The sequence below is a fragment of the Dipodomys merriami genome, unplaced genomic scaffold, assembly GCF_024711535.1.
Source record: "Dipodomys merriami isolate MVZ:Mamm:240054 unplaced genomic scaffold, mDipMer1.0.p SCAF_233, whole genome shotgun sequence".
NCBI classification, from domain to species: Eukaryota; Metazoa; Chordata; class Mammalia; order Rodentia; family Heteromyidae; genus Dipodomys; species Dipodomys merriami.
Genome location: NW_027203749.1, coordinates 522,830 through 545,845, shown reverse-complemented (window position 1 = coordinate 545,845; position 23,016 = coordinate 522,830). Strand labels below are relative to the sequence as shown.

The following is a 23,016-nucleotide window of genomic DNA, read 5'->3' as shown; positions in this document are numbered from 1 at the left end:
CCTCCCTTCTTTCCTTCTTTTCTCCCCTCCTTTTCTCTTTCTTCTTCTTGTGGGGCTTGAACTCTGGGCCTGGGCGCTGTCCCTCAGCTCTTCAGCTCAAGGCTAGCACTCTACCGCTTGAGCCACAGCGCCACTTCTGGCTTTTTCTGTGTCTGTGGAGCTGAGGACTCGAACCCAGGGCTTCATGCATGCTAGGCGAGCGCTCTACCACTGAGCCACCTGCCCAGCCACTTCTGATTTTCAAATGGTTGACTGGGGATGAGTCTCCTGGCGTCTTTCCTGCCCAGGTTGGCTGGAAATCACTATCTTCAGATCTCAGCGTCCTGAGTAGCTGGGATTACAGGTGTGTGCCATGGTGCCTGGCCCAATCTGTCCTTTCTGAGTCCATACAGCATTCTCTTTCCCAGCAGGACGAGTAGGAATGAACACGTTAGGGATGAAGGGGGGGAATGGTTGGAGTTTTCAGGAACAAGGTAAGGAACTTTCTCAATTTCCTCTTTCAGCTCTCCTCTTTAAATCGCTGGCAACTTGGCTTCTTTTGTCATTTATTCCATAGTTAGCCTGGGCGGTCTCGTGAGCCAATCAGACTGCGTTGTGTTGGTTGGTCCAGACTGCGGGTGCCACCCTCAGGAAGACAGGAGAATTTCTTGGGAACCCCGAACTACAGAATGGTGCCAGAGAGTCAAGCTCAAGGCGGAGGTAAGCCTTGCTGTGGTGATTTCCGGAGATAAAGGCAGTGCTAGGTGACGTGGTAGATGAGGTGAGATGATGTCTCTTGGTGCGGGGGAGGAAGAGGGAGAGATGGACCGGGAGAGAGCGGGGATGAGAATAGATTCACTGACCATGGAAGGAACACTTCCTGCTTCTCGATCTGGAAGTCCTGGATGAACGAAGACAGGAAATATTCAAGATCTACTGGGATTTTGCTGTGTGTGTGTGTGTGTGTGTGTGTGTGTGTGTGTGTGTGTGTGTGTGTGTGTGTGTGTGTGTGTGTGTGTGTGTGTGTTTAGTAGAAAGTAGGGTCTCTGAGGTGGAATATACACCTTAAACTATAGTAAGGAAAGAGGAAAAAGAAAACCCAAACAGACAACTCAAGAAGATAAATGGATGTGGGGCCTGGGGGAAATGGTTTGGGAAGAAGGTTGCGTTGATGAAGGGTCTCGAACTCACGACCTGGGCGCTGTCCCTGAGCTATTTCCACTCAAGCCTGGTGCTCTACCGCGTGAGCCACACCTCCACGTCGGCTGTTTTGCTGGCTCCTCGGGGAGAAGAGTCTCACAGACCTTCCTGCCCAGGCTGGCTTCCAATCCTCGGATCTCAGCCTCCTGAGTCGCTGGGATTACAGGCGTGAGCCACCAGGCTCGGCCGTAGGGTGGTATGGCTGGGTTTCTTCCTTGCTCTGGTGTCTTGGGGTGCCTGGCTTGTCTTCTGTCTGGTTGGTGAGGGCTGGTGTCTGTCTGTCTGGCAGAGAGCCACTTCCTGATTTTTCTGTGTCTGTGGTGCTGAGGAATCGAACCCAGGGCTTCATGCATGCCAGGCGAGCGCTCTACCACTGAGCCACCTGCCCAACCCCTAAACTCTTCCTTTTGATTGTTCCTCTTCTCAGAAGTTTCTGTGTTAACTACTTGCCATCAGGAATACTTAGAACAAAATCAACATAATCTATGTTCTTGCTTCAATTAACTCAAATACAGTTGATGCCTGCAGTGACCCAACAAATAGCTGTCAGCCAGGCGCCCGCGGCTCCCGCCTGCCATCCCAGCTCCCCAGGAGGCTGAGATCTGAGGATCAGGGTTCAAAGCCAGCCTGGGCAGGAAAGTCCGTGAGACTCTGATCTCCCAGGAACCACCAGAAAACCAGAAGTGGCGCTGTGGCTCAGGTGGTAGAGCGCCCGCTTTGAGCAAAAGAGCTCAGACACAGCGCCCAGGCCCCGAGTTCGAGTCCCAGGACTGGCACAAAAATAAAAAAGATAAGGGAAGGCCAGTAGAGCCGGGCGCGGCCAGCCTGGGCCTTGCCTGGGGAGGAGGAGGCAGGAGGAGGAAGCCGGCCAGGTGTTCTGGAAGGGGATGGAGACGCCCCCGTTCCCACAGTGACTCACCAGTCCCCCAGAGACCGCGCTGACGGAGCGCTGCCGGGACTACACGCGTACCATTCAAGCCCCTCCTGTCTCAGCGAGGGGACCAGCGCCACGGGTCAGATCCCCTGTGTTTTCTAGACTTTTCTGTCTTCCAGCAACACGTTAGGATTGACATGAGGCCTGGAGTGTGTGTGTGAGAGAGAGAGAGGGAGAAAAGAGTTCTCTTTGGTTATTTCATGTGAGAAAGAAAAGATGAGAGAAAGAGACAGAGACAGAGAGAGAGAGACGGAGGAGGGAGAGAGCATGAAGGGAGAGAATTTCTGCTTGGGTGTCTTTAAGAATTTTCATATCAGGCCTGGGCAGGTGGCTCAGTGGTAGAGTGCTCGCCTCGCATGCATGAGGCCCTGGGTTCGATTCCTCAGCATCACATAAGCAGAAAAAAGCCGGAAGTGGCACTGTGGCTCAAGTGGTAGAGCGCCAGCCTTGAGCTGAAGAGCTGAGGGACAGCGCCCAGGCCCAGAGTTCAAGACCCACAACTGACAAAACAAGCAACAACAAGGATTTTCATATCAGGCTTCAGATATTGCTAGCAAATAAATTTTTTTTTTAAAGAAATTTTGTCCATCATGGGGCTTGAACTCTGGGCCTGGGCGCTGTCCCTCAGCTCTTCAGCTCCAGGCGGGCGCTCGACCACTTGAGCCACAGCGCCACTTCTGGTTTTCTGGTGGTTCCTTGGAGATGAGAATCTCAGACTTTCCTGCCCGGGCTGGCTTTGAACCGCGATCCTCAGATCTCAGCCTCCTGAGTAGCTGGGATGACAGGCGGGAGCCACCGGCGTCCGGCTGGAAAAAGACTTGTGAAGACCCCATGTGAGCAAGCCAAAGCAGCAGTGTGTGCCTGCGATCGAAGCCGCACGGGAACTGTCAATAGGAGGATCACGGTTCAGGTGAAGCCCAGGCCAAGGTCAGGGCCCCGGACGTTACATGGGGCGAAAAGCAGCGGGCACCGCGGCCCACGTGTACAGCAGGTGTCGGCCTGGAGTGCAAGGTCCAATCCTAGTTACCACTGAAAAATAAATAGGGGGAGAGAGAGAATGAAAAAGGAGAGAAGAAAGAGCAAAAAGGGGAACGAGAAGAGAGAAAGAGTGATAGAGAGAGGAATCAAAAAGAGGAGAGAGGAGAGAGCGAAGAGAAAGAGGATGGAGGAAAGTGAAGGAAGGAAAGAAGGAAGGAGGGAGGGAAGGAAGGAAGGAAGGAGGGAGGGAAGGAAGGAAGGAGGGAGGGAAGGAAGGATGGACAAGCAGAAGGAAAGGAAGAATGGAAAAAGGAAGGAAGGAAGGAAAGAAGGAAAGATGGAAGGAAGCAAAGAAAGAAGGATGGAGAAACAAGGAAGAGAGGATGGAAGGAAGAAAGGATGGAAAGAAAGAAGGAAGGAAGGAAAAATGGAAGGAAGGATAGATGGAAGGAAGAAAGGAAGGAGCGAGAGTGGGAAAGAAAGAAGCAAGGATGGAAGGATGGACTAAAGGAGGAAGGAAGGAAGGAAGGGAGGATGGAAGGAAAAAGAGAAGGAAAGAAAGATGGAATGAAAGAAGGAAAGAGGAAGGAAGAAGGGAGGGAGGGAGGAATGGAGGGAAAGAGGGAGGAAAGGAAGGAAGGAAGGGAAGGAGGAAAGGAAGGAGAGAGAAAGGGAGGGAAGGTAGGGAGGGAGGAGGGAGAAAGGGAAGGAAGGAGGGAGGAAAGGAGGAAAGAAGGAGGGAGGGAGGGAAGAAGGGAGAGAAGGAAGGAGGGAGGGAGGAGAAAGGGATGGAAGGATGGGAAGGAAGGAGGGAGGGAGGAAGAGAAGGAAGAAGGGAAGGAGGGAGGGAAGGAGGGAGGGAGGGAGCGAAGGAGGGAGGGGAAAATTGAGGGAAGGAGAGAGGGAGGAGGAAGGAAGGGAAGGAGGGAGGAAGGAAGCTAAGGAAGGAAAGAGGGAAGACGGGAGGGAGGAAGAAAGAGGAAGGAAGGGAGGGAGAGAGGGAGGAAGGGCTGGAAGGAGGGGGGAGGAGAAAGGGATGGAAGGATGGGAAGGAAGGAGGGAGGGAGGAAGAGAAGGAAGAGGGGACGGAAGGAGGGAGGGAGGGATGGAAGGAGGGAGGGAGGGATAGGAGGAGGGAGGGAGGGATGGAAGGAGGGAGGGAGGAGCAGGTAGGAGGTGGGTCCCCTGTCTGCAGCGCTGTCTGTCCTGCTGCGTGTGTGTCCGCGTGTGCAGGCGTGGCTGGTGCGGGCTGGGCGCTGCCTGCTGTGATCCACACAGGAGGCTGAGCAGGCCTGTGCCGCCCCGGTCACCCCCTCCCCCGTCACCCCGCCCCCCTGCCCCCCTCCCCCGGTCACCCCGCCACCCCCGGGTCCTCGGAGTTGGACAGGGTCACACAGATGGGCAAGTGTTTTAACTTGGTGCCAGTCCTGAGCCTTGAACTCAGGGCCTGGGCGCCGTCCCTGAGCTTTTGCTCAAGGGCTGGTGCTCTACCACTTGAGCCACGGCGCCGTATCTGGCTTTTGGCTGGTTCAGTAGAGATAAACACTCTCAGGGACTTTCCTGCCTGGGCTGGCTTTGAACTGCAATCCTCAGATCTCAGCCTCCTGAGGAGCTGGGATGGCAGGCGTGAGCACCGGCGCCCGGCATTGAACATGGTGTTTGATTCCCTGCCCCAGGGTCGTGTGGTTTTGCCAGGGCCAGTGATTTTTGCTTCCTTGGATCAGTTTGTTTCTCAGGATCTTATTTTATTTGATTGTTTCATTTTCATTTTCTGAGTGTTGATGGTTAGTGTAAAAATGGTCATGGTTTTTGTCAAGGTGTGTGTGTGTGTGTGTGTGTGTGTGTGTGTGTGTGTGTGTGTGTGTGTGTGTGTGTGTGTGTGTGTCCCAGTACCGGGACTTGAACTCGATGCCTCCTCTCTTCCTTGGCTTTTTCTCATTCTACATTGGTTCTCTACTGCAGGAGCCATGCATTAGGGCCTCTGGCTGCTTAATTGGAAATAAGAATCTCTCAGGCCGGGCCCCAGTGGCTCCCGCCTGTCATCCCAGCTACTCAGGAGGCTGAGATCTGAGGATCCGGGTTCAAAGCCAGCCCGGGCAAGTAAGTCCATGAGACTCTTATCGCCAATTAATCACAGTAAAAGCCAAATTCGTTGTGGTAGAGCCTTGACCAAAAGGAGCTCAGGCTCAGAGTTCAAGCTCCAGGACAGGCAAGGAAAACAAACAAACTAAAAGAGTCTCAGAATTAGCTGCCTGGGCTGACTTTGAACTCGAGTTCAAGTCCCAGGACTGCTACAAAGAAGAAAAAAAAGTGCTTCCAGATGTGAGATGTTCGGTGATAAAAGAGCAATCATTGGGATATTTACTCTCCCCCTTAACTCGCCTCCATTCTACCCCCCACCCCAACTTTCTTCTCCATCACCATTCGTGGAGGAATTATTTCTGTCTTTATGTGTGTGTATGTGCTGGTCCTGGGACTTGAACTCAGGGCCTGGGCGCTGTCCCTCAGCTCTTCAGCTCAAGGCGGGCGCTCTACCACTTGAGCCACAGCGCCGCTTCCAGTTTTCTGGTGGTTTATTGGAGATCAGAGTCTCACAGACTTTCCTGCCCAGGCTGGCTTTGAACCGCCATCCTCAGATCTCAACCTTCTGAGTAGCTGGGATGACAAGCGGAGCCATTGGTGTCTGCCTAAGATTTATACAGTCATCATTTCTCAGGGTTCCTTTTTCAGCTAGAACTGGGCTCATCTGATAGGAGCAGATCGTGGTCAGTCACACGGCTGACAGCCTGGCATTGGCTGTTGCTAGGAGACCTCAGCATCCACCCACATGGAAAGCCCCACCAGGCAACTTGTGCTTCCTTACAAGATGGCAGCCACCTCCTGCGATACTGTGACTCAAATGGAGAAATGAAGGCTGGAGTGTGATTAAGTGATTTAGTCTCTGAAGTTACACACTGTGAACTGTGCTTCACTGCACAAGTCAGATAGATCCAATTGCTTATAATAATGATCCTAATATTCTCATTATATAAAATATAACAATATTACTTGCTGGGCACTGCAATCCTGCCTGTAATCCCAGCTACTCAGAAGGCTGAGATTTGAGGATTGATGTTCGAAGCCTGCTTGGGCAGGAAAGTCTGTGAGATTAATCTCCAATAATCTACTCCCAAAGAGCTGGGCAGTGGCACTGTGGCTTAAGTGGTAGAGCGCTAGCCTGGAGCACAGAGTCTCAAGGACAGTGCCCAGGTCCTGAGTTCAAGTCCCACAGCCATGAAGAATCTGAATAGAGTCCTTGAATCTACTCAAAGAATAGAAGTCCTTGCTGGGCTTTCCTACCTAGTGTATTAGTGACACTCAGTTTTCAGCCTTCAGACCTAAAGTCCAGGAGTTCTAAGTTAGGTCTAGCCATTTGCCTGCATGTGTCAAATAAAGAGACTTGATGAAGGTCAGAGAAAACCAATCAAACTGTTCGATCCTCAGGTGCGGATGTTAGCTCAAGGTTAAATAAGTAAATAAATAGAAAAAGAAGCAGTACCAAACACACAATCTGGAATGGGATAATACAGAAAAGAAAGAATAAATAGAAATAAATACAAAGAAGAAAGGAAAGAAAGAAAGAAATCCAATCCAGGGGGCTGGGAAGGTGGCTCAGTGGTAGAGCGCTTGCCTTGCATGCATGAGGCCCTGGGTTCGATTCCTCAGCACCACATGAGCAGAAAAAAGCCAGAAGTGGTGCTGTGGCTCAAGTGGTAGAGCACCAGCTTTGAGCTGAAGAGCTGAGGGACAGCGCCCAGGCCCTGAGTTCAAGTCCTCACACACACATAAACACACACACACATACACAATCATTTGTTGCCTCCCAGAAATGCAACCTCACTGGCCCAAGCTTCAATGGAAAGGAAAAACAAAAAGATTGTAAGAAAGTAAAAGCCAGAAGGAAGCATCCTGACACAAATACCACTAGCCAGACCAAGATGGTGACTTCATCCATCAATGCATTATGGGAAAATTCACCGAGAGGATTCTACCTGTCAGCCATCTCCATCTCTAATTCCACAAAACAACACGACAGTGTATAGAAGCCCGGAGAGACACCAACACGTTAATAGTTGTGGGCCTCCATACCCCACTCTTACTCCTAGGTTAAAGGAAAGGAGGACGAAAACCCAACCAACCAAGAAATTGCAGAATTCTCTGAGATTCGACTTCACATGGACCTCACCCCTGGGCATCTTCTGGAACTTTCTCCAAAATGCAACTACGTCCCAGAACACAGAAAGATTTTTATTCTTTATTTATGTTTTTGTTGGTTGTGGGGCTTGAACTCAGGGCCTGGGCGCTGTCCCTCAGCAATTCAGCTCCAGGCTGGTGCTCTACCACTTTGAGCCACAGCGCCATTTCTGGTTTTCTGGTGGTTCATTGGAGATCAGAGTCTCACGGACTCTCCTGCCCGGGTTGGCTTTGAACTGAGATCCTCAGATCTCAGCCTCCTGAGTAGCTGGGATGACAGGTGTGAGCCACCACCGCCCAGCCACGTCCTGTATTTTTACCACAATGGAATTAAATGAGAAATCAACAGCAAAAGAAATAACAGAAACTGCATACAGATACATAGACTCAATAAGTCTCCCTCCTTCCCTCCCTCCCTCCTTCCCTTCCCTCCTTCCCTTCCTTCCTTCCCTCCTTCCTTCCTTCCTTCCTTCCTTCCTTCCTTCCTTCCTTCCTCCCTCCCTCCCTCCCTCTTTCTTTCTTTCTTTCTTTCTTTCTTTCTTTCTTTCTTTCTTTCTTTCTTCTTCTTTCTTTCTTTCTTTCTTTCTTTCTTTCTTTCTTTCTTTCTTTCTTTCTTTCTTTCTTTCTTTCCTTTCTCTCTTTCTTTCTTTCTCTCTATCTCTCTCTCTCTCTTTCCTTATTTCTTTTTCTTCTTTGTTTTTATGCCAGTCCTAGGACTTGAACTCAGGTCCTAGGCACTGCCCCTGGACCTTTTGTTCAAGGCTAGCACTCTGCCACTTGAGTCCCAGTACCCCACTTCCAACTTTTTGTTGAGTCACTAGAGTAAAAGAGTCTCACAGACATTTCTTCCCCGGGCTGGCTTTCCATCACGATCCTCCGCTTTCAGCTTCCTGAGTAGCTGGGATTACAGGCGTGAGCTACTGGCTTCCCGCTGAACAAGTGACTGTTAGATGATTGGCAGACCATTGAAATGTAGGCAATAATGACTCACTGCCTTAAGAAAGTAATCTGATTCATGTCGGGTAGATCAGCCTCGTTTTGAGGAAGAACAGATTTTTGTACCTATTTTGAGACTTCCTGGCCTTTCTGACCCCAGGGAAGCCATTTCCCACCCCAGTAACGTTCTTCCTCCTGCAAAGAGGAAGCTGCGGGTCTCCACCGAGTCATTGGATGCTTGCCACAGGTCCTGCCTGCCCGCGCATGCTGCTTTCTTTCTCTGTATCTTTGTATAAGTCCCTTTTCTAGTTCACCTGGTCATGACTCGCAGTCTTTCATTAGTAGATATTTTCCCCTTCCCTGTTAGTCCAGGGCCTTGGTTTTTAAAAAAATATGTCACCTGGTTACCTCTCGGTGGCAACATGTCCTTCTTGTTTTTTTGTCAGTGTTGGGTCTCGAACTCAGGGCCTGGGCGCTGTCCCTCAGCTCTTCAGCTCAAGGCTGGTGCTCTGCCACTTGAGCCACAGCACCACTTCCAGTTGTCTGGTTGTTTATCAGAGATCTGAGTCTCACAGACTTTCCTGCCCAGGCTGGCCTCGAACCACGATCCTCAGATCTCAGCCTCCTGAGTCGCTGGGATGACAGGCGGGAGCCACCGACGCCTGGCTTTGTGTCCATTCTTTATAGAAGACACTAACACATGTAGGTCATTATAGTGATTCTGTTCCTGAAAACCTATCAAAAAGAGAACGCTTACAGTATTTTTTTTATTGTAAAGATACTATACAGAGGGTTACAGTTACATGAGTGAGGTAATGACTACACTTCCTCTTGAACATTGTTACCCTCTCCATTGTTTTCCCCCTACCATCCCCTCCCTCCCTCCCTTCCACGAGGTTCTTTTTTTTTTTTTGATTGTGATTAAGTGATTACATAATTTCCAGAAATTCACAGTATTGTGGGATAATGATGCTCATTTAAAGTCACAAGTTCATTCTAACTTTCCTGGAGCAAATTGTCTATCACAGTCTGTAATATATAATGGTGCTCACACGTTATATACCATATATGTGATCAGCAGCATGGGGATATTTGGTAGTGGTTCAACCAGATGAGTGGGAGTTCTTTGTTTCTTAAGTCCTGTTAGTTTTGTCATATCACCTAACATTTTGGATTCATCATCCACTTATCAGGGAGACCATGTACTGTTTGTCTCTTCGTTCTTGGCTTACCTCGCTCAACATGATTCCTTCTAGCTCCATCCATTTCCCTGCAAATGCCATTATTTTGTCATTTCTAATGGCTGCATAGTATTCCATTGTGTATAGATACCACAATTTTTGGATCCATTCATCTGTGGTGGGGCATCTAGGTTGTTTCCATATCCTAGCTATTGCGAACAGTGCTGCAATAAACATGGAGGTGCACGTGTCCTTGTATATTGGTTCCTGTTGTTCAGGGTAGATGCCTAGAAGTGGTATGACTGGGTCGTAAGGGAGGTCAATCTTTAGCTTTCTAAGGACCCTCCAGACTGCTTTCCAAAGTGGTTGTATGAGTGTACATTCCCACTAGCAGTGTAATAGCGTTCCTCTTTCTCCACATCCCCTCCAGCATTTGTCGTTGGCTGATTTGTGGATGTGGGACATTCTGACTGGGGTAAGGTGGTATCTCAGGGTTGTCTTTATTTGCATCTCCTTCACCACCAGGGATGATGAACATTTCCTCATGTGTTTCTTTGCCATTTTTATTTCTTCATTTGAGAAGTCTCTCTTTAGTTCCCTTGCCCATTTAGTAATTAGTTTGTTAGGTTTGGGAGGGATTAGTTTCTTGAGTTCCCTGTATATACAGGATGTTAACCCCTTGTCTGATATATTGCTGGTAAATATTTTTTCCCAATTAGTTGGTTGTCTTTCTAGCTTGGTTGCGATAGCTTTATCTGTGCAGAAGCTTTTTATTTTAAGGTAGTCCCATTTGTCGAGTCTCTCTCCAACTTGTTGTGACCCTGGGACTCTGTTCAGGAAGTTCCTTCCTGTGCCTATTAGTTCAAGTGTCTCTCCTACTCTGTCCTGCAGTAGTTTCAGAGATTCAGGTTTAATGTTAAGGTCTTTAATCCATTTTGAGTTGATGTTCGTACATGGTGATAGGCTGGGGTCCACTTTTAGTTTTCTGCATGTGGCTGCCCAGTTTTCCCAGCACCAGCGGTTGAAGAGGCTGTGTTTCTTCCATTGTATGTCTTTGGCTCCTTTGTCGAATATCAGCTGGCTGTAGGCCTGTGGATTTATTTCTGGATCTTCTATTCTGTTCCATTGGTCTTCGGGTCTGTTTTTGTGCCAGTACCATGCTGTCTTTGTTATTATAGCTCTGTAGTAGAGTTTGAAGTTCGGCATGGATAGCCCTCCCATATTGTCTTTCTCCCCTAGAATTGTTTTGGCTATTCTAGGTCTTTTGTTGTTCCATATGAATTTTTGGACTGTTTTCTGTATTTCAGTGATGTACGTCATTGGGATTTTAATAGGAATTGCGTTGAATTTGTATATTAGTTTTGGAAGTATTATCATCTTTACTATATTAAGTCGGCCTATCCAGGAGCATGGGAGGTCTTTCCATTTCCTAGTGTCTTCTGCAATTTCTTTCTTTAACTTTTTATAGTTCTCATTAAATAGTTCTTTTATATCTTTGGTTAGGTTAATTCCTAAATATTTTATTTTTTGGGAGGTTATTGTGAATGGGGTTGCTCCCTTTATTTCCCTCTCTTCCTGTACATTATCAGTGTACAGGAAGGCAACTGATTTTTGTGGGTTTATTTTGTATCCTGCTATTTTGCCGAAGTGATTTATGATTTCTAAGAGTTTGGGGATGGAGTTTTTGGGATTGTGGAGGTATAGTATCATGTCGTCTGCAAAAAGGGATAGTTTAACTTCTTCTTTCCCCATGCGGATCCCTTTAATGTCTTTTTCTTGCCTTATTGCCCTGGCTAAGGGTTCCAGGACTATATTGAAGAGGAGTGGAGACAGTGGGCATCCTTGCCTTGTTCCTGATTTTAGGAGAATTGGTTGTAGCTTTTCCCCATTAAGTATAATATTGGCTATTGGTCTGTCATAAATGGCTTTTATTGTTTTTAGAAATGTTCCTTCTATTCCTATTTTCTCCAGAGCTTTTAGCATGAATGAATGTTGAATTTTGTCAAAGGCCTTTTCTGCATCTGTGGCGATAATCATGTGATTCTTGACCTTGGCTCTGTTGATATGTTGGATTACATTTATTGACTTACGTATGTTAAACCATCCCTGTGTCTCTGGGATGAAGCCTACCTGGTCATAGTGAATTATTTTTTTATGTGTTTGTGGATTCTGTTAGCTAGAATCTTGTTAAGGATCTTTGCATCTGTGTTCATCAAGGAGATTGGCCTGTAATTCTCCTTTTTGGTTGGGTCTTTGCCTGGTTTGGGGATGAGTGTGATATTGGCTTTGTAGAATGAGTTTGGGATATCTCCCTCCTTCTCTGTTTCTCTGAAGAGCTTGAGGAGTATGGGTATTAGTTCTTGTTTAAAGGTCTTATAGAATTCTGCTATGAATCCATCTGGTCCTGGACTTTTTTTTTGTTGGAAGACTTTTGATAGCTTCCTGTATCTCATTATAGGATACTGGCTTATTTAATTGGTTAACTTCTTCTTTGCTCATTTTGGGCAACTTGTATTTCTCTAAAAATGCATCCATTTCTGCCCGATTTTCTTCCTTTAGAGAGTATAGCTTTTGAAAGTAGTCTGTTAGAATTGTTTGGATATCTTGGGTACGTGTTGTGATGTTTCCCGTGGCATCCCTAATCCTATTAATATGGGTTTCCTCTCTTCTTTTTTTAATTAATCTAGCCAATGGGCCATCAATTTTGTTTATTTTTTTCAAAGAGCCAGCTTTTTGTTTGGTTTATTTTGGTTATGATTTTCTGATTTTCTAATTGGTTAATCTCTGCTTTTAATTTGGTTATCTGGCTTCGTCTAGTAGCTTTAGGTCCCATTTTTTCTTGTTTTTCTAGCTGTTTTAATTGCCACATGAGATTATTTCCTTGGTCTGTCTCCATTCTCTTGATGTGGGCACTGAGGGCAATAAATTTGCCCCTCAGGACTGCTTTTGCTGTGTCCCACAAGTTTCTTTGTGAGGTGTTTTCATTTTCATTGAGTTGTAGGAAATGCTTTATTTCTTCTCTGATCTCTTCTGTTATACAGGCCTTGTTAAGGAGTGTGCTGTTCAATTTCCATGTATTAGAGAAATTTCTGCGGTATGCTTTGTTATTGAGAGCTAGCTTGATTCCACTGTGGTCAGATAGGATACAGGGGATTATGTGGATCCCTTTGTATTTGCTTAAGTTCCTTGCATGAACTATGATATGGTCTATTTTGGAGAAAGTTCCGTGAGCTGCTGAGAAGAATGTGTACTGTGTTGTTTTAGGGTGAAATACTCGGTAGATGTCAGTTAATTCCGCTTGAAGTATGGCCTCTCTTAATTCGGTAGCTTCTTTGCCAATCCTCTGGTTGGTAGACCTGTCCTTTGGTGAGAGTGGTGTGTTAAAGTCTCCTGTATTATCGTATTGGGATCTATTTTATTCTGTAAGTTTGAGAGCATTTGTTTGACATATCTGGGTGCACCAATATTTGGGGCATATAAGTTGATGATGGTAATATCCTCCTCTTGGATTGTTCCCTTTATTAATATGTAGTGTCCGTCCTTGTCTTTCTGTACTGATTTTAATGAAAAGTTTATTTTGTCAGATATCAGGATAGCTACACCTGCTTTCTTACTGGGGGCGTTTGATTGGTAGATCCTTTTCCACCCCTTCACTCTGAGTTTGTTTGTATGTTTGGCTGAGAGGTGGGTCTCCTGAAGGCAACAGATGGATGGGTCTTGTTTTCTGATCCAGTCCTCAGTTCGTTTTCTTTTAATTGGCGAATTCAGCCCATTTATATTAAGAGAAAGTATAGAGAGATGCATTGTTGTCCCTGCCATTCCGTTTTCCTAAGTTTTTCTTTTTTCCTTTCCTCCTGTGCTTGCTCAGTTAGACTTTGAGTAACGCCTGTTTGGGGCAGGCCCCAGTTCCTGGCTGCTTTCTTCAGGTTGTGTCCCCCCTCTTAGAATTCTTTGTAATGCTGGCTTAATGTTTATGTATTCATTTAGTTTTTCTTTGCTATTAAAAGTTTTCAGTTCTCCATCGAATGTGAATGCTAGCTTTGCCGGGCATATCAGTCTGGGTTGGCAGTTATTGGCTCTCAGGGCTCGTATGGTGCTTTCCCAGGCTTTTCTTGCATTCATTGTTTGTGTGGAGAGATCTGCAGTGATTATAATTTTTTTCCCATTGTAGTATAGCTCCTTCATTTTTGCTGCATGCAAGATTGTTTCCTTATTATTCAGATCTATCATTTTTACTATAATGTGTCTAGAAGTGTTTCTCCTGGGTCTTGCTTGTTGGGTGTTCGATAAGCTTTTGTGATGTAGTTAAGATGGTCGTTTTTGAGGTGGGGAAAATTTTCATTGATTATATTGTTAAATAGGTGTTGCATTCCCTTGCTCTGGAATTCCTCACCTTCGTCCACTCCAATTATGCGAAGGTTAAATTTTTTAGCATTATCTGCTTGCTCTTGAATTTCCCTTTGGTTTAATTTGAGTGATTTTTCCATATCTGTCACTTTTTGGTCCAGTTGGTGTATTCTGTCTTCTGTATCTGACACTCTACCTTCCATTTCATTCACTCTGTTGACCGTGGCTTCTATTGTGGTTTGCATGGAGGAAATGGATCCCTTTATGGATTCAATGTTGGTTCTCAGAGTACTGATCTCACCTCTCAATGAGGTATGCATTACCTCTAATTTGGCATTTATCTCACTTCTTACTGAGGTTTGTGCAGCTTCTATTTTTGCATGCATCTCTTGTTTGATACCCTGTATCTCTTTGGATAGTTCATCCTTGTGCTCTTCCAATTTCTGATCAATTTCTCGCTTTATTTCTTGAGTCATTGCCTCCAGCAACCCTTGGAAGTAGCCTTTGTCTTCCATTCCTGCTTTGCTCCCACTGGGGCTCTCCCCTGTGTGGCTGCTGGCTTTTGAGGTGAGCTTGCTGTCCTGGGTGGTAGTAAACCTTGTGATTTTTCTCTGTGATTTTCGCATGGAGGTTCAGGAGACTGCTCTTCAATTTTGTTTTGGTGTGTCTGTCTTTGCTTGGTTGCTGATTCTGTATTGGTAGAGAGAGTCTGTGCCTGATCTGGGTTCTGTTGGGAGCCTATTTCCAGCTGCTATTCTGACTTACTTAGGATTCTCAGCTCTCTGCTGTAGATTGCTGGCAGTTCCCGCCTTTGGAAGGGTTGAGCAGCCTAGACTGCTTGTGTTTGCTCCTACGGGTGCTCTTGTGAAGATCAGATGCTCTGGATGCACTCTCCCAAATGCTGGAGTCTGCTATGGGCTCCTGATGTGTTTTTGTTTGTTTGTTTTGGGCTGGTTGTGGGCTTGAACTCTAGGTTTGGGTGCTGTCCCTCAGCTCTTCAGCTCAAGGCTGGCACCCTACCATTTGAGCCACAGCACCACTTCTGACCCTTTTTGCTTTTGTGATGCTGAGGAATCAGATCCAGGGCCTCATACATCCAAGACTATCACTCTATTGCTGAGCCGCCTTAACAGTCTGAGCTCCTGCTTACTATCAGGTGCTGGCAGCCTGTGTTGCCCAATTCCCAGTCTAGGGTATATGGGTGGAGTTTTGGTGGGGTTTGGGCTTCTCTTGTCCTGGGCCTCCAGGTCTTTTGTTGTCACAGGCGTGCTTCCTGGGGGAGTGTTGTTTCCTGGTTTTCTCCCCTCTGTTGAGGCGTATGCTCAGCTTTTTACTTCAGTTGGGAGGAGTTGGTTGTGTTGTTCAGGTGCCGGATCCCCGGGTCTGGTTCCGGCCCCAGCCTGGAGCGCGCTCGTTAGACCTGTGCTGATGTGTATACCACCTAGGTTATACAGCCTGGGGGACACAGTTCAAATTTCTTCTACTGTTGGTAGTCTTGACCCAGGGGCGCTGTTCCTGGCTTGGGCATTTAAGCTCCCTTCCAGGGGCGCTCTTGCTCTAGCCTGGCCAGCTGAGTGTGCTCCACGGGCTGGTGGAGCTCTCAAACAGTTCCCAGTTTTAGTGGGTCCTGTGGTCCGGGTGCTGGGGTAGGGAGTCTAGGTCAGGGTCTGGGGATTCCCTCCAGCTCTGGTCTCCCTTGAGGCATACACTTCCCCTGTGGGGTACCCACCCTGGAGCTGGTTGTTTCTGTGTGGTGTAGGTTGTCAGTTGTTGTTGCAATCCGAGTTCAGTTGGGGTGGTTGCGGGCTGGGTTGGGCGGTGGTGGCTCTGTGTGATTCTTTTCTGTCTCTGCCTCTGTCGAAGCTGTGGGGTCAAAAGTGTCCACGCCCAGGCAGCTTCTTCGCGGTGTCTCTGGGGCCCGGGCAGCCCCGCCGGGTCGTTGCGATCGCGATCGGGGGGTGGTCTGCAGACAGGTCCCTTTGTCGCCCTGCTGGTGCCGAGCGGCTTTGGCGGGATGGAGCCTCTCTGCTCGGGTGGAGAGTGAGGGGTGGGGGTGGGATCCACATGGAGACTCCCCGCTGGTAGGTTTCTCTGTTCCTGGCGATCCGCTGTTCTGCAAACCGGTACCTGATGATCTGCAAGCGGCCCCCTGTGTCTCTGGGGCTCCCGCAGCCCCCCCCCCCCCCCCCGGGCCAGCTGCAGCTTACAGTATTTATGTGCTCTGGATGTGACGTACATGATTTCCTTCTTCATTCATTGTGAACTCTTGGATTTTTATGTAGTTAAGGGATTCTAGTTAATCATCGAAATGAAAATTACTTTGTGCTACCAAGTTATGACTTCTTATTTAAATTTGCCCCTAGAGTCTTGACAAATTGGTCGACCCTCCTCTTTTCTACCTCTGTGTGTGTGTGTGTGTGTGTGTGCGTGTGTGTGTGCGTGTGCACACTTGCATGCACACCAATGCTGGGGCTTGAACTTGACTCCTTGAACTCTTCCTTGGCTTTTTTACTCATGGGATGGCTTTCTACCATTTTGAGCCACATTTCCACTTCCAGTTTTCTGGTGGTTCGTTGGAGATAGGAGTCTCAGACTCACCAGCCCGGGCTGGCTTTGAACCCATGATCCTCAGATTGCAGCCTCCTGAGTAGCTGGGATTACAGGTGTGAGCCACCAGTACTGGGCTATAATCTCCTCTTAGAATAGAAATGATGAATGGGATGTTCGTTCCATTTTTCTTAGACGTCATGATTCTTTTAGGGCAGTGGCCAGACATTTTGGCTAAATGGATGCCGAGAAAATTGAGACACTTTGTCATGACACACCCTACTTCTGGAATGTTCCATGGGCTAGTGTTGAATGTTGCTTTCTCAATTTCCTTTTTCTTGTTCTTCTTCTCTTCTTCGCCCCAACTGCCAGTGTGAATCAAAGGAAGCCCCGGTCTCTGAGAAGACTTCTCCTTTTGAGTTCACTGTCCGCGCTGCTGTTAACACTGTAACATCACCAGAAGAAATAAGATCTTTTATTGTGTCAAGCATTTCTGAATACATATTTCCTCCAGAAGAAGAGGGCTTTGGCAAATTTGGTACCAAGAGAGGAAAATACACAATGGGGAAGGAAGAAATGTCGGAGAAAGGTGAGTTTTTTCCTCTTCTTCTGCCTTAATAATTTTAATTCAGTTTAAATATGTGTATGTGTGTGTGTGTGTGTGTGTGTGTCAGTCCTGGGACTTGAACTCAGGGCCTGGGTGCTATCCCTGAGCTTTTCTGCTCTACCACTTTGATCCACAGCTGGTTTTGTTTTTGGTAGATCATTACAGATGAGTCTGCCCTGGGCTGGCTTTGAACCCTGATCCTCAGATCTCAGCCTTCTGAGTCGCTGGGATTACAGGCGTGAGTTATCAGCCGCAGACTTGGATGTGGATATATATATATATACTTTTTTTTTCTTTTTTCCCCCTTTATTGAGACTAAGTGATTACATAAATTTCACAGTGTTGCGGGATAGTGAAACTCAGCTAAAGTCACAAACACAATGTCACCTCATTAGCATGGCGTATAAAGCTTATGAACTCTACAAATGGACAGTACAGCTATTATTATTATTATTATTATTATTATTATTATTATTATTATTATTTCTAGTTCTGGGCTTGAACTCAGGGCCTGGGCGCTGTCCCTCAGCCCTTCAGCTCAAGGCTGGCGCTCTACCACTTGAACCACAGCACCCTTCCGGCTTTTTTCTGCTTCTGTGGTGCTGAGGAATCGAACCCAGGGCCTCATGCATGCGAGGCGAGCGCTCTACCACTGAGCCACCCGCCCAGCCCGATTCCCTCTTTCCCTCTCATTCCCTCCCTCCCATGTTGATGTGGTAGCCAGGGCTTTGTTTCTTTGACTCTGGGTTCTCTGTGCTGTGTGGTGACCCCCCGCCCCCCACAGGAAAGAGGAGAACCGGTTCGTGTTTGCCTTTTGTACCCACAGACACCCGTTCCTCTCCGAGGCTCCCCTGGGCCTGCGCAGCCCTCCTCAGCCTGCTCCTCACGGGCTGTTTTGCTGCGAATGTGTTGGGTAAGTTCTGGAGAATCTTCTCGAATGACTTCCCCAGCCGCTCATCAGAACGTTGACTTAGTCCTGTGGATACCTCTCCCCACTTCCCCCCACATGTCAGTGGACAATGGGTTCAATGGCCCTGATTATAACTCCCAGCTATAGTCCGGGCATGGGTGCTCACGCCTGTAATCCCAGCTACTCAGGAGGCCGAGATAGGAGGATCTCGGTTGGAAGCCAGCTGGGGCGGGAAAGTCTGTGAGACTCTGATCTCCAATGAACCAGCAAAAAGCCAGACGTGGTGCTGTGGTGGAGCACTAGCCTTGAGCACAAGAGCTGAGGGACAGCGCCCAGGCCCTGAGTTCAAGCCCCAAGACCGACAAAAAATCAAAACTATGTTTTTTTCTTCTCTTTCTCAGTGACTCATCACAGCCTTCTCCGCTGTGGGAGGAAAGCTTCCACGTTACCAGGGTACCATAAGAAGGTGACATGCACCAGGGAAGACTCAGGACCCCAAAAACCAGGTAACAGAGAGAAGAAAATGGCTTCCTGCTTTCCATTTCCATCGGAATCCATAGGCATACTTAAAAACATCAGCAAGATGGGGCTGGGCCAGTGGCTCCATGGTAGAGCGCTCGCCTCGCATGCATGAGGTCCTGGGTTCGATTCCTCAGCACCACCTACGCAGAAAAAGCCAGAAGTGGCGCTGTGGCTCAAGTGGTAGAGCGCCAGCCTTGAGCCAAAGAAGCTCAGGGACAGTGCCCAGGCCCTGAGTTCAAGCCCCAGGACTGGCAAAAAGAAAAAGAAAAACAATATATCAGCAAAAGCTGGGCACTGGTGGCTCACGCCTGTCATCCCAGCTGCTCAGGAGGCTGAGGTCTAGGTTCAAAGCCAGTGGGGACAGGAACATCTGTGAGAACCCTTAACTCCAATGCATCAGCCAAAAGTCAGGAGTGGAGCTGTGGTTCAAGTGGTAAAGCACCAGCTTTGAGTGAAAAAGCCAAAGACTGTGCACAGGTCCTGAGTTCAAGTCTCAGGAATAGCATTTCAAAAAAAAAGAAGCAAAAGAAGTCCACACTGACTCTGGGTGATGTCATCTCCTAGTCATGAGATTTCAGGTCTGTCCGTAGTGAGTCATTTCAGAGATTTTTTTTTGTCAGTCGTGGGACTTGAACTCAGGGCCTGGGCGCTGTCCCTCAGCTCTTCAGCTCAAGGCGGGCGCTCTACCCCTTGAGCCACAGTATCACCTCCGATTTTCTGGTGGTTCATGGGAGATCAGAGTCTCACAGACTTTCCTGCCCAGGCTGGCTTGGAACCTTGATCCTCAGCTCTCAGCCTCCTGAGTGGCTGGGATGACAGGCGGGAGCCATGGGTGCCCTAGTGGTTTTGGAAATCCTGATATCATTTCAGTGAGAAATGGAACACATGTGAGTTTATCCCAGCTGAAACCTCCGTTCCTCCCCGCCCCCCCACGCAGGCGCGGACGGGCTCTGGGGCTGCTGCCCCGCGGGCTGGAGGAGCCTGGGGCCGGGCTGCTTCCTTCCCCTGAGCAGCAACAGTTCATGGGCCGACAGTGAGCGGAATTGCTCCAACATGGGCGCCCACCTGGCTTCCATCAGCACCCAGGCCGAGCTGGTGAGAAGGGCGCTGGACTCCGTGCTTCCTCCCTGCCTTGCCTGCCTCTCTCTAATTTACCTGGGGAGTCCGCTCTTCCTCTCCTCCCCTCCCTCCCCCTGCCCTCCCCCCACCTCTCCCCCCTCCCTCCCCTCTTTTCCTCTCCTCTCCTTCTACGTGTCTCCCCTCCCTTTTCGTCTCCCTCCCTTTCCTCCTCTCCCCCTTCCCTCTCCTCTGCTTTCCTCTCCTCCCCTCCCCCTCCTCCCTTCCCCTCCCCCTCCTCCCCTCCCCCTCCTCCCCTCCCCCTCTCCATTTCTTCCTTCTCTTCTCCTCCCTTGCTGTTCCTCTTCCACTCTCTCTCCTCTTCTCTCCCCTTCCCACTTCCCCCCCTCCCCTCCTCCTCTCTCCTCCCCTCTTTTCTCCTTCCCTTCTTTCCCTTTCCATCTCCCTTTGGTCAGTCATGGGGCTTGAACTCAGGGCCTGGGTGCTGTCCCTCAGCTCTTCAGCTCCAGGCGGGTGCTCTACCACTTGAGCCACGGCGCCACTTCTGGTTTTCTGGTGGTTCATTGGAGATGAGAGGTTCATGGAGTTTCCTGCCTGGGCTGGCTTTGAACTACGATCCTCAGATCTCGGCCTCCTGAGGAGCTGGGATGACCGGCGGGAGCCAGCGCCCAGCCCCTTCCCTTTCTTCCTGTCCTCCTCTGTCTCCTCGCTCCCCTCCCTTTTCCTCTCCTTCCCTTCTTTTCCCTCCCCGCTCCCGTTTCCCCTCTCTCTCTCCTCTTTCCCTTCCTCCCTCCCCCTTCTCCCCTCTCTTCTTCCCTTTCCTTCTCTTCTCTCTGTAGGTAATGGCCCACAACTAGGCATTCTTGGAGACTCTTGATACAATGGGATTTCATGCACTGCACAGCGGTGATCAGAGAGGAGTTCACATGTAAAAAAAATCTCTTAAAAAAATCCAAGCCGGGCTCCGTAGCTCCCGCCTGTCATCCCAGCTCCTCAGGAGGCTGAGATCTGAGGCTCGAGGTTCAAAGCCAGCCCGGGCAGGAAAAGTCTGTGAGACTCTGATCTCCAGTGAACCACCAGAAAACCAGAGGTGGTGCTGTGGCTCAAGTGGTAGAGCGCCCGCCTGGAGCTGAAGAGCTACAGGACAGCGCCCGGGCCCTGAGTTCAAGATTCACGACTGACCAAAAAATAAAAAATATCCAGTGTGGTGCAGGTTGTGTGGGGAGGGAGGGACAGGACTCGAACGCCGGCCGCCTTGGGAGCAGAGCTGCCCCGGGGCCTCTCGGCCTGGCTGGGCACCAGGGAAGGCCGCCACCTCTGCCCGCCCCCACGCGTGTTCCCCAACACCTGTGCGTTGCTTACAGGACTTCACCACGCAGTTTTTGCAGAGTGGGTTTCCGTACTTCCTGGGACTCATCTATGAGGAGCGTGAACAGCAGTGGCGCTGGGTGGACGGGACCCCCTTCGACCCACACGCGGGGTGAGTGGAGGCGGGGTTGGGGGGTCCCAGGCTGGGCCTGGGCGGGGCGGGGCGTGCGTGCACATGCGTGCACCCCAATCCCAGGTCTTTAACTCAGGGCCTCCTTCCTTTCTCATTTGGCTTTTCCAAACCCAGAGCTGGTTGGTGCTCTACCACTTGAGCCACACCTCCACGGCTAGCTTTTTGGTGCTCATTGGAGATTAAGAGTTTCCTGCCCGGGCTGGCTTTGAACTGTGATCCCCAGATCTCAGCCTCCTGAGCAGCTGGGGTGACAGGCGGGAGCCACTGGGCCCGGCCTTCTTATTCCATGTAATATTTTCACCGAGGTGTGTCGTTCTGCTTTTCTTCTTATTTTTTTTCCCAGGTAGCACCAATTATTTGTACAAAGGCATCTCAGTCCGCGTCCCCTCTCCCCCCTCCCCCACCCCTCCCCCTCCCCCTCCCCTTCCCCCTCTCCCTCCCCTCCACCACCTCTCCCCCCCATCCTCCAGCCTCTCCCCTGTCTTTGCCAAATCCGACCTTTCTGGCCCTTGTTCCATTGTCACCCATGTTCATAGGCTTTTCTGACTTAATCGACGTCTTTCTCCCTCTCTGTTCTTTCTCTGCTAGTGTTCGACTCGTTGTGACTTTCCTAATATATACTTTTTCTTTGCCTGTATGTTGCTTTTTCAAAGGGCTTTCACCTTGTAACTCACCCCTATTTTATTATTTTACGTGTGTCTGTGTGTGCTGGTCCTGGGGCTTGAACTCAGGGCCTGGGTACCATCTCTTGAGTTTTTTTATTCAACGCTGGCTCTCTACCACTTGAGCCACAGCTCCACTTCTTGCATTATTTTGTTTTTAGTGGCTCGTTGGAGATAAGAGTCTCATGCACTTTCTTGCTTGGGCTGGCTTCAAACCACACTCCTAAGATTTCAGCTTCCTGAGTAGCTGGGATTACAGGCGTGAGCTACCAGGGCCTGGCTAATTTTTTTTTTTCTTTTTCTTTTTGGTATTAGGTGTTTGAGATATCATGAGCACTTATACTTAAGAACACTTCTCAATATAGCTTAGCTGCATCTCAGATGCATTTTCTCTGACTTGTATCGATGGCCTGTATCTTTAATTATCTAGATTTGTGTCGAATCATCGACCATTTCTCTCTTTCCATCAGATTCTGGCACTGGAATAAACCCAACCACTTCCAGGATGGAAACTGTGCGGTGCTGGTGAACCACAAAGACCGTTGGGCCTGGAGTAATTTTTCCTGTGCGGGGAAGGCAAGTAGGATCTGTGAGCTACCCAGAGCAACTTTCAACCGGAAACCTAAGCAACTGTCCTCGTGATGCGGACAGAAAGGAAGAAGCAGCCGGGTACCGTGGTTCACGCCTGCAATCCCAGCTACTCAGGAGGCTGAGATCTGAGGATCGTGGTTCAAAGCCAGCCCGGGCAGGAAAGTCCGTGAGACTCTGATCTCCAGTGAACCCCCAGAAGACCAGAAGTGGCGCTGTGGCTCAGCTGAAGAGCTCACGGACAGCGCTCAGGCCCAGAGTTCAAGCCCCACGACCGCTCTCTCCCACTTTTCCCCTCCTGTGAGACTCATCTCCAATTAAACTATCAAAAAACTGGAAGTGGCGCTGTGGCTTAAGTGGTAGAGCACCAGCCTTGAGTTGTAGAGTTCGTTTTCCACATGGCGTGTACTGCGGCCACGTCGGCCTCTGTCCCTCCTTTCCCTGTGATAAATTAAGCTTCATGAACTCAGTTTTCACAATTTGCTTGCTGAACAGCATTTGTAAGCATTTGCAGTTGTGTTCGTTGGTTAGACAGCGAAAAGAAAGGTGGAAATAACAGTTTCTTGTTTTGCGTGTGTGGGTCGTGGGGCTTGTTTTGGTTGTCCTGGGGATTGAATTTCAGGCTGGCGCTCTACCACTTGAGCCACAGCCCCACTCCTGGCTTTTGCTGGCTCATTGGAGATGAGGGTGTCGCAGACTTTCTTACCCCAACTTTCTTCTCCACGATCCTCAGCTCTCAGCCTCCTGTGTAGCTGGGATTACAGGTGTGAGCCACCGGCTCAGCATGTCTTAAATTCAACACTGAAAACGATTT

At 48.9% G+C, this 23,016-nt stretch overlaps 1 protein-coding gene across 1 annotated transcript; it reads left to right on the top strand.

Annotated features, from left to right (window-relative positions):
• The first annotated feature begins 663 nt into the window (after window positions 1–663).
• On the top strand, window positions 664–22,825 carry LOC138835257 (C-type lectin domain family 4 member D-like). The gene is made up of 7 exons (XM_070033828.1): window positions 664–699; window positions 16,708–16,924; window positions 17,769–17,855; window positions 18,254–18,358; window positions 19,312–19,469; window positions 20,816–20,931; window positions 22,085–22,825. The coding sequence occupies exons 2-7, from the start codon at window positions 16,897–16,899 to the stop codon at window positions 22,254–22,256; spliced, it is 666 nt and encodes a 221-aa protein (XP_069889929.1). The 5' UTR covers window positions 664–699; window positions 16,708–16,896; the 3' UTR covers window positions 22,257–22,825.
• The last annotated feature ends 191 nt before the right edge of the window (window positions 22,826–23,016 follow it).

Coding starts and splice junctions, on each gene's coding strand:
- LOC138835257 (XM_070033828.1), top strand. CDS start 16,897: ATGGGGAAGGAAGAAATGTCGGAGAAAG. Junction 17,856..18,253: donor TTTTGCTGCGAATGTGTTGG/GTAAGTTCTGGA, acceptor TCTCTTTCTCAG/TGACTCATCACAGCCTTCTC. Junction 18,359..19,311: donor CTCAGGACCCCAAAAACCAG/GTAACAGAGAGA, acceptor CCCCCCACGCAG/GCGCGGACGGGCTCTGGGGC.